The sequence below is a fragment of the Cucurbita pepo genome, chromosome 12, assembly GCF_057944985.1.
Source record: "Cucurbita pepo subsp. pepo isolate OVF chromosome 12, ASM5794498v1, whole genome shotgun sequence".
In the NCBI taxonomy this organism is placed as follows: domain Eukaryota; kingdom Viridiplantae; phylum Streptophyta; class Magnoliopsida; order Cucurbitales; family Cucurbitaceae; genus Cucurbita; species Cucurbita pepo.
This window is the reverse complement of record NC_141809.1, coordinates 2,915,347-2,931,230: the sequence shown is the minus strand read 5'-3', so window position 1 is coordinate 2,931,230 and position 15,884 is coordinate 2,915,347. Positions and strand designations below refer to the sequence as shown.

Genomic DNA, 15,884 nt, shown 5'->3' with positions numbered 1-15,884 from the left:
CAATTGGGTCAAGTACCTTCAAATTTAAGGCTATGGTTGATTATGAAATATGGATGATGTGTGTGGTCAATAATAGTTGAGTACACCAAAGGTCGACCCATGTGGGCCAACCTCATTTTTGCACATGAGGTTCGAGACTTTTTGGGATTAGATTTTCCTTCGAGTTTTTGGCTTTGACTTGGTCTAACAATTGCCCCACTCTCGATCTAAGTTTTACAAATCTAGTGTCGGGTTCTTCAATTAGCTGCTTAATCGTGTTGAGGGTTGTTGGGATTGAGTCCCGCATTGGTTAATTTAGTGGAAGATAATGCGTTTATAAGTGAGGAATACTATCTCTTGGAGTTTTGGCCTTGATCTGGCCTAACAATTGTCTCACTCTCGATCTAGGTCCTACAAATCTAGTGTCGTATTCTTCAATTAGCTGCTTAATAGTGTTGAGGGTTGTTGGGAGTGAGTCCCACATTTGTTAATTTAGTGGAAGATCATGGGTTTATAAGTAAGGAATACTATCTCTTGGAGTTTTGGCCTAACAATTGTCTCACTCTCGATCTAGGTCCTACAAATCTAGTGTCGTATTCTTCAATTAGCTGCTTAATAGTGTTGAGGGTTGTTGGGAGTGAGTCCCACATTTGTTAATTTAGTGGAAGATCATGGGTGTATAAGTAAGGAATACTATCTCTTGGAGTTTTGGCCTAACAATTGTCTCACTCTCGATCTAGGTCCTACAAATCTAGTGTCGTATTCTTCAATTAGCTGCTTAATCGTGTTGAGGGTTGTTAGGAGTGAGTCCCGCATTGGTTAATTTAGTGGAAGATCATGAGTTTATAAGTGAGGAATACTATCTCTTGGAGTTTTGGCCTTGATCTGGCCCTATCTAGTATCGTGTTCTTCAATTAGCTGCTTAATCGTATTGAGGATTGTTGGGAGTGAGTCCCACCTTGGTTAATTTAGTGGAAGATCATGGATTTATAAGTGAATAACACTATCTCCATTGATATGAGATCTTTTGAAAAAATTCAAAGCAAAACCACGAGAGCTTTACCCTCAAACAGATTCGTGATTCTTGAACCCAAATCAGTTGGGCTTGAGCACAGGCCTGGATTTCTTTATAGCCCGGCCCAATAAAGGCCTGGATTTATTTATAGCCCGGCCCAATAACGAGTCATGAATTTCCCGCCAATTAGATTTCTTTATAGCCCGGCCCAATAAAGGCCTGGATTTATTTATAGCCCGGCCCAATAACGAGTCATGAATTTCCCGCCAATTAAAGTAACGCAGCGAAGTTTCACCCTAAACTTCCCGCCATTTTCTCTTGTTCCCGCTCTCCCTCCTTCCCTCTCCAGTACGCTATCGTCGCCCATCGATTCCAAGTTTTCTCGGTAGAAACCTCCATGGAATCAAAGCTTCGTGCCATGGCTTCCAAACGTTCCTCCGTTGTTCATCAACCTCGAGCTCTACAAGCTGGATTCCTCCACTTACCTCGCAAAAAACTTAAGATGCTGCCGCTATCGCAGCTGAATGAACTTGCTTCGAAAGATGGGGATGGGGTTTCGGATTTTGTTGCGAAGGATCTACGTTTAAAGCGAGTATTCTCCCCCAATCTAGAGAATCGCTCCTCGGTGACATCCGGAGAGCTGATTAGCGACAAAGAAGGACCGATGACCGCGAATGGAACTTGTCTGAATGAAGATAGTGGAGTCGGTAAAATCTCCGAGATTACAGAGGTACGGAACGAGAATTTTTGCAATTCTAATCGGTATGATGAATGCGATGAGGATCGGAAATGTAATGGGAAGAGTGGAGAACAGATTCATTCGACACCTCCTGATGTGGAGTTTCTAGCTGGGGGTTTTGTGGCGGCTTCTTCAAATGGATGTCCTCGATCAAGTAATGGAGGTGTCATAGGGGATAATTGTGCGAAAGCTGACTGTAGAATTGACTCTGTTACTAGAACTGGATCGGTAAATATCTCGTTAAGTTGAATATTTCACCATTGGCTGGATTTTATTTTCTTGTGCATTGATTTCTTGCAAATGTTGTCCTGTTGTCTCTTTGATAGGTGTCATGGGATTATAATTATAACTGTGTATACTAATGCCACTTGCATACTTATTGATATTCTCTTGTTTATGGTGGTCTAATTTGGGTCTTGTAATTATGAATCAGGTGCTCAAACCATGTTCTAAACGGAAGTTATTCAAAGCACCTGGCTCTATTGCCTACAAAAGAATGCTGCCTTTTTTGCTGGATAGCGATAAATGTAAGTTTTGTGCCCGCTATGTTCTTTACTGTCTATCCAGATTTGTTTTTAGGACTAACTTATTTTTAATGCTAATGTACTACAGTCACCCTACTAAGTGATCCATACTCAAAACGTGAGAACAATTTGGAGAAGAAGGAAAATATTGAATCTAATTTGTGTAATCCTGCCAATGGTTCATCTTTCGTTGATTCAGATACTTGTGTAAAGAATGCGGTTTTTGCCTCCGGGAATGCATGTAAGACTATGAAACTAAATTTACCACCTCCTGATAATGGTGATACTAAAAAGTTTCAGAATGGCAGTGATTTAAACAGTGACCCGGCTTTAGTCGAAGAGGGTTCTTGTTTGAAAAAGGATAATGTAGTTTGTGCATCTTTTATTGACGAAAGACCGACAAAGTATGACACAGAGGATCGATCTTCTAAAGAACAATCCAAAACCTCCGGAATGGAGAGGCTTGATGGTGGGAATTATGCTATATCAGAAGCAGAAAACTTTAAGTCCCATGTTTCCGAGAAGTTGTGTAACAATATTTCTGAGGATGTCAATAGAGAAGATCATTTCAATGAAGAACTCAAGATGTCATTACTGGATTCTAACATCGGTTGTAACCCAGTGAAGGAAGAAAGAAGGGATGAAAAAGTGGGATGTACTCGAGGCGCAGACGAAAAACTTGGTAGTTCTACTGTTGGCGAAAACCATTGCAACATTGCTACAGAGAGTGACAAGAAATATGGCACCTATGTTAGAAATAAAATGGTGAGATACATTTAATGGTTTTACTTGTTTGCTCTTCTGCTACCTCTAAAAGTTCTGCATGATTACTTTTGGCGAGTGCACATTATTTATTATGAATGTTCTACAGCTTTGGGGAGTGACATCCAATTTGATCATCAAACTGTGGTTGTTTTATATTTTGTGTATTGCTACTAATACAATCAACAACTTATTAGGTTCGCAACCCACTTGTACAACTGAAGTTGAACTACAGCCAAGCTTCTGTTAGCTATCGAAGGATGCTTCCATTCCTTGAGGATCTTTTCAAAGATAATCCAGAGAACTGTACGCATCCACTCCCACAATGATAATCTTCCTTCCATATAGCCATGCTTCTTGATGATGTTAAAGATTAGTTTTTATTTATTTATTTACATTTTCAGGTGCCTCGGGAAATATCAACTGTCCAAGACCAGAGAAAGAATTGCCAACTATGAATTTGGATCCACCGAGTTCAAATTCTCACAATTCCCAGGATAAATCAGAATTCTTGGTATCTTGCAACATGCCATGCGATGGAAATTCAGATGCTCTCTCAATGCCGATGTCGAATAGTATTAACGACGTGGTTTGTGAAGCAGATGAAGTTTTAATGCCTGCTAGAGTCAATGATATACTTCTATCACCACCAATATCACCACCAAAATTACTGCTGCACTCTGATCAGGAGATGTTGGAGAAATGTAAATTGAAAATGGACACTCAATTAAATGATCAAGCAGTCTCATCATCATATCTTGCTACGAGTTATGAGCCTCTGAGTGGAGAAGGATCCAGAATGACCGCCGAACAATCTCCAAATACTTCAGAAGACTGCACGAATTTTACAGAATATGTTTCTGATGGTACTAAACTCTCTGAGAGGAACAGCTTAAAACCTATAGAAGCATGTATTCTGCCAGAAAATCACAACGTTAGAAAGGGAATTCTTAAACGGAACCCACGAGGATGCAGAGGAATCTGCAATTGTTTGAACTGTTCCTGTTTTCGTCTCCATGCTGAAAGAGCATTTGAATTTTCTAGAAATCAACTCCAAGATGCTGAAGAAGTTGCTTCAGATTTGATGAAAGAATTGTTGCTTCTCCGTGGTGTCCTAGAAAAGTATGCTGATATTACAAAAGAAGGGGATGCTGGATATCATTCAAATAAGGTATGTGCATAAACTAGATATTGATCTTTCCTATGCCTTTTCTGTTAAACTTGGCTTGGTTTAAGCTATTTCTGTATGAACTAACCAAAAAAACCTTCTGCCGTGTTTTTGTATTACATGCTAATATTGATGGGCAGTCATTTTATTCCAAACTTCAGTATTTCATTTGAGCAATGGTGTGCTACTTTAATACGCACATTATATTGGCAAATATCATCTCAAGATAATAATTGATTCTATGCTCTATTTCACACTTCTACAGGTGAAAGAAGCTTGTAGGAAAGCATCTGAAGCAGAGCTAATTGCAAAAGACCGCCTTCTACAAATGAACTATGAACTTGGCATTCATTGCAGAATCACGGTACTCCATTTTAAAGTTGGAAGTTTTTCTCTCTTCAATGTCAATCCTTTAAAGATTATCTTTTGCTTTAGTCACTGAAAGCTCATTTATCTTCGACAGTGCTCCCAACGACCAAATGTTAGATTCTCTAGTGAAGTTGAGAGAATAGAGATTGAAGATGGCAAATAGACCAAGACGACGAAGTCTCCGAATCTGGTTACCGTGATCATAGTTGCAGCCTTAACTCTTCCGCTTATGTAAGGCTGGGATTTCATAGATGAAACGGATGGTCTTTCATTCCATTTGGGATGCTCAAGGCATTTGCATCACTCGGTGAAAGAGCTTCATTGTAGTCGACCTCGACCTCGACCTCGACCTCGTGGGAAAATGTGGTAAGTTTTTTAGACTCCGAACGGTGTAGATTATTGGGTGTAGCTGTATATAAACTCAACTTATGGGGATCTTCCCTTCGGCTAAAATGGATTATTATATGTTTGGAAGAGCTTAGTTGAATTGAAGAATGAGGGGTTTAATCATACAATCAGCCACTTATTGAGCTGCAATTTTGTCATCATGGATTGAATCCAAGATCAGTGCAGGTATCATCAACTGCGGGAGAGTTTGATATTTGGCCTTCATGTTCAAATTCGTTATTGTTCGAAGATGGGAATGGGCATCGGTATTCAATGCTCATGTTTGTTTCAAGGTGTTCTAAAATGATTGGATTTTCTCTTTTTCCTTTCTTTATTAATTTGTTTTTCATTTTTATTTGTAATTTTGTTTTGAATATACTTGATTAATTCAACCATTAATTGATCTTAGTTTACCAAAATTAATATTAATAATTATGTATTTAAATATATATTTATTTCAGTTTATTAGATGAATGAATTACTTATTTATTAAAATTATTAATTAATTAGCCTATATAGATATCTATTTATTTATAACTATGTATAGATATTAAATACTATTAAATCAATTAAAAAAATTAAATTAGATTGATAAACGTGTATGATCGAGCCACTCTTTTATTATTTAACTATTAATGAATTATTTAAACTCGATTTATAGTTTAGTCTCGAAGTGTGTGAGAATATGTACTATCAATTTTGTAAAATGGTCGAGTAAGTTGTAAGTAAATATTTTGTTTTTATTACATTCAACGTGTGGAATGAAAATTCAAACTTTGACTTGGAATTATATACTTTAATCGACAATCGATTATGAAGAATAAAATAAAAGTAATTATAAAAAATATATTTATTAAGGCCGTAATTAAAATAAACATTTTTTTAAATTTATAAATTAAAGCAAGATTTAAATTAAAAATAAATAAATAGTCGCAACCATTCAAATGGTAAGATATCTCTTCAACTTAATTTAATTTAACGACTAAATTATATTTACGTTGACATATATATATATATATTTAAAATTGATACAAACTTCCACTTTAATATTTATATCATAACATTATTTAAAAAAAACAAAAATAGGATGAAAATTAATATGTATTTTAATAAATAATAAAAATAATATAACATCTTCAAGAACTCTCTATAATTAATTTATTAATTATGACACACAATGAGACCATAGAACATGGGGTGCCCATAAGTTATGGGATTATTTAATATATATATATAATTAATGGAAGGCAAATTAGGAAGCTTTTGAACCCAAAAAGAAGGGAACATTTAATTATTTAATTAATTAATTTTATCCCTTTAGAGTTGAAATCTATTTAAAGTAGACCATCAGCAAACCATGTTCCTATGTTTTTTTTTTTCACTTTTAAACTCACTTTAATCTAACATTGAATAAAACATTGAATAAGGGAGCCTGGTTGCCTCTCAACGCTGCTGATATTCAAACCATCGAATCTAATACTATGCATTCGTGTCACTCGATGCCTCTCAAGATTGAAAAACACGTACACCTGGTATTTTCGTTCATAGCATCGAGATGCTACGGACAACATCTCGATGCTATTCCATGCTTTTTTAAATTATTCATGCGACTTAGGGTAGAGTTAAGACACTCACCTTGTCGTCTCAGCACTCACCTATCTCCTTTGAAGAGATTTTGGGACTCATAAATATGGAGATCTTAACGGGAATGAAAAACGACATGCAATATTAATTTTTTTTTCTCTTTCTCTTTACGTTATAGATCGGATTTTTCATTAACTCAAGATTTCGTGGTAGAGTTGCTAGACTTTGTTCTTAGGGGATTAATGTAACCAATTGACGTTCTAAAAGCTGTCGCGTATGCTTTTTTATTCTTACATATTAGTTTTTGCTAGTTTTCATATGATATTTTTATGAAAACTTATAAAAAAAAATTCTAAAAAAAATTAAATTTGTCAAATTTAAGAATATGATTCAAACTTGTCTTTTAAGTATTTTAACTAAGAATATTATTTAAAAATATTCATATGAACAAAAATGTTAATGAATTTAATACAATATCAATGTCTTTAACTAATTTTAGAAAAGATATAAATATAACTATACATAAATTAATAAATTAGCATTCTCAACGTATAAAAATCTATAACATGATCTTAAAAAGAAATTAAAGTTGTTTCAAATGACCCCGACTAATCTAGATTACCCAGTCCAAATTATAAACGTTAGATTGTTTAGAATTTTTCTTATTGGTCTGAGTAGAATGTCGACATTTTTTTTGTTGGGTCAATTCGACCCGCTTGAAAATAAATTATAACCCAACTCTACTCTTAAGATGGTTATAAAAAAACCCAATTCAAATAATCATTTATTTGGTACTTCCGAAGGAGCCGGAACTGCCATTCTAACCCTTCTCGGGAGATTCCATTCGCAAACGCAAAGTTTATGGCTGACTGATATGGCTCATCATCATTTAGCTACCCAACCAAATTTACAATTCAGTTCAACTAAAAAAGACAGAGAGTTCGTTGGATTGTGAACTCTAATGGGTCTGGTAGGGTCACCAACTCAACTAACTGGTTTAAATGATCTTTTCATTAAAAAAAAAAAAACGAGCTTCAAATTCAAGAAAATAGTATATATAGCACTTAAAAAAAGATTATTATAAATTTAAAGATAATTTTTTAGTATAGAAACTTATAAAATATACCCGACTAAATTAATAAAATATTTCTAAATTTAATATTAATATTTTTAATCTTATATATCACCTTCAATTTTTTTTAAAAAAATTAATAGTATATAATAATTTTTTTAAATTTTTTTTTTTTTGAAAATTTGTAGTTGAAAGTTGGGAAGTATTTTTAAAATAAAGTATTAAAAATAGAGTTTAAGGGTATTTTTCTATTTTTTATTTTAAATTTAAGAATATATTTTTATTTTTACTTCTAAATTATTTATCTCTTATTAAAAGTAATATATATATATATATATATATATGAATTGAATTAAAATTAAAAAAAGGGTAAATTATTGAGAATTATTAACAAATAATATGGTTCACATGGATATGTAATTTGAGGGAAACCCCACAGTTCTCCTCTTTCATCCTTCTGCAACACTCCTTCCCCTCCATTGAATTAACTTCATCTTCAACCTCTCTCTTTCTCTCTCTCTCTCTCTCTCCTCTTTCTCTCTCATCCTCCAATGGGTTCTCTCAACCCTATTCTCTCTCTCTTCACCCTTACCCTCCTCCTCTTCGCCGCCCCCGTCGCCGCCGATGATGCCGCCGTCATCCAGAAGCTCGCTGCTGCTGTCTCCCCAACCCCCACCGGCTGGTCCACCAACACCCCATTCTGCAACTGGAAAGAGATACGCTGCGACTCCTCCAACCGTGTCACCTCCATTAACTTAGCCTCCAAGTCGCTCTCCGGCGTGCTCCCTTCCGATCTGAACTCCCTTTCTCAGCTCACTTCTCTATCTCTTCAACGCAACTCTTTCACCGGTCCTATCCCTTCCTTCGCCAATCTCTCTTTCCTCCAATCCCTTTACCTTGACAACAACAATTTCTCCTCTGTTTCTCCTGGCGCCTTCCAGGGCCTTACGAGCTTGCAAAATTTGAGCCTAAACCAGAATGTCGATCTTGCTCCTTGGTCGATTCCGACCGAGTTATCTCAGGCTTCTAGTTTGGTCAATTTCTATGCCGGAAACGCCAAAATTGTTGGGTCTTTGCCGGATTTCTTCGATTCGTTCCCTAGTTTGCAGGAGCTTCGTCTTTCTTACAATAATCTTACAGGGGTTTTGCCCAAATCTCTCGGTGGATCTGTGATTACCAGTTTGTGGCTGAACAATCAGGATATTGGGTTGTCGGGTTCTATTGATTTGTTGTCATCCATGACTCAATTAACTCAGGTTTGGCTACAGAAGAACCAATTTACAGGGCAGATTCCGGATCTTTCTAAATGTGAAGGTTTGTTTGATCTTCAACTTCGTGATAATCAGCTTACTGGGGTTGTTCCTCCGTCACTTATGCAGCTTTCTAGCTTGAAAACCGTGAGTTTAGATAACAATATGCTTCAGGGGCCATTGCCTGTGTTTGATTCAAGTGTTGAGGCGACTTTTAGTAGTGTGAATAGGTTCTGTAGGACTACGCCTGGACCGTGTGAGGCTCAGGTTTCTGTGCTGCTTGCGGTTGCTGGGGCTTTTGGGTACCCAATTTTGTTAGCTAATGCTTGGGAAGGGAATGATGCTTGCCATAATTGGAACTTTGTGGTTTGTACTGAAGGGAAGGTTACCAATGTTAACTTAAGGAAACAGCTCTTGGTGGGCGTGATCTCCCCTGCATTTGCTAACTTGACAAGTTTGAAGGATTTGTATTTGAATGACAATAGATTGACCGGCGAGATACCGGTGAGTTTAACGACGTTGCCGCAGCTTCAGAATCTCGACGTTTCGAACAACAATTTGAGCGGACAGGTACCCAAGTTTGCTGCATCAGTTAAGCTGAACACGAAGGGTAATCCATTGCTTGGGACTATCTTGAGCCCTGGAGGACATGATGGTGGAGCTGGTGGGAAGGTTGATTCCAATGGCACCACCACAGATGGGACAACATCAGGATCTTCAAATGGTTCCTCTGTTTCAGCTGGTGTCATTGTTGGCGTTGTCGTTGCTGTCGTTGTTTTCGTCGCTGTCTTATTGTTTGTTGTGTTCAAATGTTATGTAAGCAATAGGCATAAGAAGTTTGGGAAAGTGAATAATCCTGAAAATGGTAAGGAGATTGTGAAGAGTGATGCAGGGAGTGGGTTGAATGGCTATGCTGGTGTTCCAAGTGAGCTGCAAAGCCAGAGTAGCGAGGATTTCAGTAACGACATACACGTTTTCGAGGGGGGAAACGTAGCGATATCGATACAAGTTTTGAGGCAAGTTACAGACAATTTCAATGAGAGCAATGTGTTGGGAAGGGGAGGATTTGGCGTCGTTTACAAAGGCGAGCTGCACGATGGCACGAAAATTGCTGTGAAACGGATGGAATCGGGCGCAATGGGTACGAAAGGAATGACTGAGTTTCAAGCTGAAATTGCTGTGCTTACTAAAGTTAGGCATAGGCATTTGGTTGCCCTTTTGGGCTATTGTATCAATGGCAATGAGAGGCTATTGGTTTATGAGTATATGCCTCAAGGGACATTGACTCAACATTTGTTTGATTGGGAAGAGAATGGCTATCCATCGCTTACTTGGAAGCAGAGAATTACTATTGCATTGGATGTGGCTAGAGGAGTTGAGTATCTACATAGCTTAGCTCAACAAAGCTTCATTCATAGAGATTTGAAGCCTTCTAATATACTTCTTGGTGATGATATGAGAGCTAAGGTTGCTGATTTCGGGTTGGTTAGAAATGCGCCCGATGGGAAGTACTCCGTGGAGACTCGGTTGGCTGGAACGTTTGGCTATCTTGCTCCTGAATATGCAGGTAAATATGACCGTTTTGTTAGGAACCATGACTCTCCTGATTGGTATGATATTGTCCACTTTGAGCATAAGTTCTTATGACTTTTATACCAACCCCTTAATTAGTCGATACGGGATTCCACTCCTAACAATCCTCCCCTCGAACAAAGTACTTCATAGAACCTCAACTGAGGCCTATGGAGCCCGAACAGTCTCTTCTTAATCGAGACTTGACTCCTTCTTTGGAGCCCTCGAACAAAGTACACCCTTTGTTCGACTCTTTAGTCACTTTTGACTACACCTTCGAGGCTCACAACTTCTTTGTTCGATATTTGAGGATTCTGTTGACATGACTAAGTTAAGGGTATGACTCTGATGCCATGTTAGGAACCATGACCCTCTGTAATGGTATGATATTGTCTACTTTGAGCATAACCTTTCGTGACTTTGCTTTTGGTTCCCACAAAAGGACTCGTACTGATGGAGATGGATTCCTTACTTATAAATCCATGCTCAACCCCTTAATTAGCCGATGTAGCTTAAGATGTTGAGGTGATTTAGCATGGTTTCGACCAAATTGTTGCTACTTAGATTCATATGGTTCATAGGTATTGATGGTTAGTCTGTTTCTGGTAAGGATTTATGTTTCTTTCAATTTTGTCTTAACAGCGACGGGAAGGGTAACGACGAAAGTCGACGTATATGCATTTGGAGTAGTCTTGATGGAGATCATCACAGGTCGAAAAGCGTTAGACGACACAATGCCAGACGAGCAAGCTCATTTGGTGACATGGTTCCGTAGGGTCTTAAACAACAAAGACAACATTCCAAAGGCGATCGATCGAACTCTCAACCCAGACGAGGAGACCATGGAGAGCATATTCAAGGTGGCCGAGTTGGCAGGACATTGCACAGCTCGCGAGCCACACCAACGACCCGACATGGGGCACGCAGTCAACATCCTTGGCCCGCTTGTCGAACAATGGAAACCTACAAGCCAACACGAAGAAGAAACAGACGGGATCGATATGCACATGAGCCTACCTCAAGCGCTTCGAAGATGGCAAGCCAATGAAGGAACATCCACAATGTTCAGTGACATTTCATACTCACAGACCCAGACGAGCATCTCTTCAAAGCCTCCAGGATTTGCAGACACCTTTGACTCCATGAACTGCAGATGAAACAAGAACATGCTACTCATTTGTGTCTTTGTTTGCTTCATTCTTTCATTAATGCCTAACTTTGGAATTTTTGCTGCCTTCTTAAGCCATTTTAATTTGTATGATAACTATATATATATATAAATATACTCACCACTTCAATCAAATCATGAATTTAGTATCCAAATTTAGTGTCCATTCCTTAATTAGTTCTAATTAATAACATTATTAACTAAATGATTACGACTTAGATATTGTCCTAACCGTTGGATTATGTTAGATTTCTTTTTTTGATTTGGAATTTAGTTCAGTTTACGGTAACCTTTTTTGTAATGATTTAATCTTCTTGGAAATCTATGATTCCAGACCAAGACCAATCCATTTATTATGAGAAGTTGGTTCATGGGGCAGTCACACGGGCTTGGTCACTGTGACACCCTTTGTGAGGAGGCACTTCATAGAGTCTTTCTGTCCCGGTACATGTCTCAGTTGGTAGAGCAAATGACTGAAAATTTCAAAAATAGTTACAACCGAACTTCAGATTAAAAATATTTAACTTTGTAACTAACATAAATGTTTGAATTTTATGATATTTTAGTTATTAATATAATATGTCGGGTAAATAAGTTATTTTATTTTAATAAATAATTTAAGAAAACAACCAGACAACCTAACCCAACCCAAGATTAGGTTACATTTCTTTTTTGGTTTGGATTAGGTTGAATTTTTGGGAAGTCGAAAAATTCCGTTCAATTTGCTGTTTAAGATTGGGTAACCTGAAAATAGGGTTAGAATCCAACCCTGCTGTTAAAAAAAGATTAAGAATATTTAGCGTTTTTCACTACTAATGTATCTTATAAATAATTTAAAAAAACGACTGGACAACCTAATCTAACCTAACCCAACTCAAGATTGAGTTGAGTTGTAAACTCTACTCGGGTTGTTCGGATCACCAACAAACCATCTCGAAATTGAAGGAATTTGGACGAATGATTCTTCCAGGCTGTGAAAGATGAGAAAGTGAGGAAAACACTTCACATGTCATTTTCTTTTGTTTTGGGTATTCCAAAAGCTAAGTGTAAAATGAGTTGTAACAAAGCTGGAAGAAAGAGAGGGAATTTTTATAGCTTTTTTTGTATTTGGTGAAGCTTTGTGGGTCTCACTAAAGGGACTTTTAGTTGGATCATAATACTCACTTTTTTTCGCTATCAATTGCACATGGGCTTCTTCTTCTTTTGCAACCCCAACTCATTCGGTTCGATTCCGTCCCTTCTATGTTATACCTCTGTCAGACATGGTGCTGGTGTGCAAGCAAAACGCTATGACAGTTGTCAGTAAAACTCGTTAGGTAATTTAGAGAGGAAAGGACCGACGAATACATGTTTATTTTAAAATACTCTTGAAATTACAAACTCTAAATCGACTCTAATTTTTTTAAAAATAAAATTACGAATTAAAGTATTGTAGAAAAACTATGAAAATATGTAAAAAATTAGATATATGTTGATATTGTTGTGGCTGTATCGACTCTATTTTTTTGCGGATAGAGATGTTTTTGAGGTGGGAGGGATAGGTAGGATTTTTCATTTTTCAATTTTATTTTTCATCCCATAGAATTTCTCATTTATTTTTTTGCGGAAGTTAAGGTAGGAATATCGAGCATCTAACTTTAATTTAAATATTTTTTTTGGTATCTTTTTGCCTTATTCGAGACAGGTTTGTAACTGCCTTGAGCACGACGTTGAACTTTCCCTTTCGGGCTTCCCCTCAACAAAGCTTTAAAACGCATCTACGGGAAAGTTTCCACACCCTTGAGAGTGTTTTGTTCTCCTTCCCAACCAATGTGGGACATCACAATCCATCTCCCTTCGGAGTCTACCGTCATCGCTGGCACTCGTTGCTTTCTTCAATCGATGTGGGACCGCCACCAAATCCACCCCCTTTGGGGCCAGCGTCCTTACTAGGACATTGCCTCGTGTCTACCCCATTTGGGGAACAACCTCCTCACTGGTACATATCCCGGTGTTTGGCTCTGATACTATTTGTAATGGCCCACATCCACCCCTAGCAGATATTGTCATTTTTGAGCTTTCCCTCAAGACTTTAAAACTGGTCTGCTACGGGAAGGTTTCCCCACTTTTACAAAGCTGTTTTGTTCTCCTCCCCAACAAATATGGGACATCACAATTGGCACCTACCTGTTAAATAAACATCTTTAATTACCTAACATTTTTGTATCGAGCTGCCTATGATTTCCCGAACAATTGTTTTAAATATATAATGTTTACAAATATAAGAATTGTTTTAAAATAGGGAGAGAAAAAAAAGAGTAATATATGTTAAAGAATAATTCATTTAGTTCATAATTCAACTGCCACCCTCCATGTGCCCTCCTTTTTTTCTCACAAAATCATTTGATTACACAAAAGTTTGTTTCATTTATTATTATTTTTTTTGTTAACTTTTTTTCGGGCAAACGTCTAATCTAAAAAGGTGATTCGAGCCCATAATTTCTACTAATGGTAACGTTTTACGTTTTAAATTTGGATAAAGGAATATGATCGAGTGTTCTTATGATCTGGGGCTTCCACACCCTTATAACAAATGTTTTATTCCTTTCTTCAACCGCACGATGTCTTGTGGGGCCTATTGTCCTTACTGGCAAACCGCCCGATGTCTAACTCTAATACCATTTGTAACAACCTAAGCTCACCACTGGCATATACTGTCCACTTTGACACATTACGTACCGCCGTTAGCCTCATAATTTTAAAACGCATATGTGGGAGAGAGATTTCTGCACATTTATAAACAATTAAAGAATGTTTCGTTCAACTTTCAATCGACGTGAGATGGATTAAAACGCGAACTTTATCAACATTATTGCAATCTTGGTATGTGTAGGGTTAGTTGAGAGTGGTTGAATAGGCGAATTGGCAACGTGCAAGCAACAACTAAGAACTACTTTATTTATTCTCTTGCTTTCCTCTTTAATTGCCTCCATCAAAATCTCTCTTTTTTGGGATCTTCCTTCAAACTTAAGTCAATCAACCAATTGAGCACGGGCTGTAAAGAGAAACAAAACATTTCTTATAAGGGTATGAAAACTGTGAAGTTGACGGTGATATGTAACGGGTCAAAGTGGACAATGTCTGTTAACGATGGACTTGGGCTGTTACAAATAGTATCAGAGCTAGTCATTGGAAAATGTGAGACATTGGTCGGAGTAGGGCTAGACGCTTTTTAAGACTGTGAGGCTGATGACGATACATAATGGGAAAAAGTAGACAATATATGCTAGCGGTGGGCTTGAGTTGTTACAAATCAGAGCCAAACACCGAGCGGTGAGCCAATGAAGACGCTGGCCTCCAAGAGGGGGTGGATTGTGAGATCTCATATCGTTGGAGAGGGAAACGAAGCATTCCTTATATGGGTGTGGCAACCACTCCCTAGCAGACGCTGATGGTGATACGTAACAGGCCAAAGCAGACAATATGTGTTAGCGGTGGTCTTGGGCTGTTACAAATGTGAGATCACACATCGTTGGAGAGAGGAACGAAACATTCTTTATAAGAGTGTGGAAACCTCTCCCTAGCAGATGCGTTTTACAATCGTGAGACTGACGGTGATATGTAATAGGTCAAAACAGACAATATCTGTTAGCGGTGGGCTTGGACTGCTACAAATAGTATTAGAGTCGGTCACCGGACGATGCAAGGCACTAATCGGAGTAGGGCTAGACCTTTTCTATAGTAGATATGTTTTAAAATCGTGAGGCTAGCGGCGATACGTAACGAGGTAAAAGGGACAATATCTGCTAGTGATAAAATATCATCGACCCAATAATAAAAAAATACGAGGGTGGCCTCAATTTCATGTAGTTTTTATTGGGCCTTATATGGGCTTGGGATTGGTTAACTAACTTGGACCTAACCCTTGGGCTTAACCATATCTCTTTCACTTCTTCACTCCCACAACCTTGCTCCCAATGCAACTATAGGAACGTTGTTTTCCATACCCAAAAAGTTTTCACCATCCTTGTTTCCTACTTGTTCTTGAAAAAAATAATAAATGGCCATCGAGGTCACACTTAGCCACGAGTTTCTAACCGGGAAACCCGACGAGTGGTACCAACCAACCCCCAAGTTCCACCTAGTTTGCTAAACTAGGAAGCTGAAAACTCGAACGTTATGGCAACGGGTATATTATCTATCTTTGGATTCTGTTTATGAGTGTTGTTTGGTTCTCATTCTATGTCTTCGTTCTTATGTGAAAACCCTAAGCAATTGAATCTAAGAACCCTTAGGGATATGCAAACCCTCCCACA

General features: G+C 37.7%; 2 protein-coding genes across 2 annotated transcripts; both read left to right on the top strand.

Annotated features, from left to right (window-relative positions):
- Positions 1-1,286: 1,286 nt before the first annotated feature.
- On the top strand, positions 1,287-5,408 carry LOC111806447 (uncharacterized). Its single transcript, XM_023691762.2, has 7 exons — positions 1,287-1,961; positions 2,167-2,260; positions 2,346-3,022; positions 3,217-3,325; positions 3,424-4,190; positions 4,453-4,551; positions 4,651-5,408. The coding sequence occupies exons 1-7, from the start codon at positions 1,392-1,394 to the stop codon at positions 4,717-4,719; spliced, it is 2,385 nt and encodes a 794-aa protein (XP_023547530.2). The 5' UTR covers positions 1,287-1,391; the 3' UTR covers positions 4,720-5,408.
- Positions 5,409-8,024: 2,616 nt separating this feature from the next.
- Positions 8,025-11,724, top strand: LOC111807379 (receptor-like kinase TMK4). Its single transcript, XM_023693085.2, has 2 exons — positions 8,025-10,416; positions 11,064-11,724. The coding sequence occupies exons 1-2, from the start codon at positions 8,151-8,153 to the stop codon at positions 11,576-11,578; spliced, it is 2,781 nt and encodes a 926-aa protein (XP_023548853.2). The 5' UTR covers positions 8,025-8,150; the 3' UTR covers positions 11,579-11,724.
- The last annotated feature ends 4,160 nt before the right edge of the window (positions 11,725-15,884 follow it).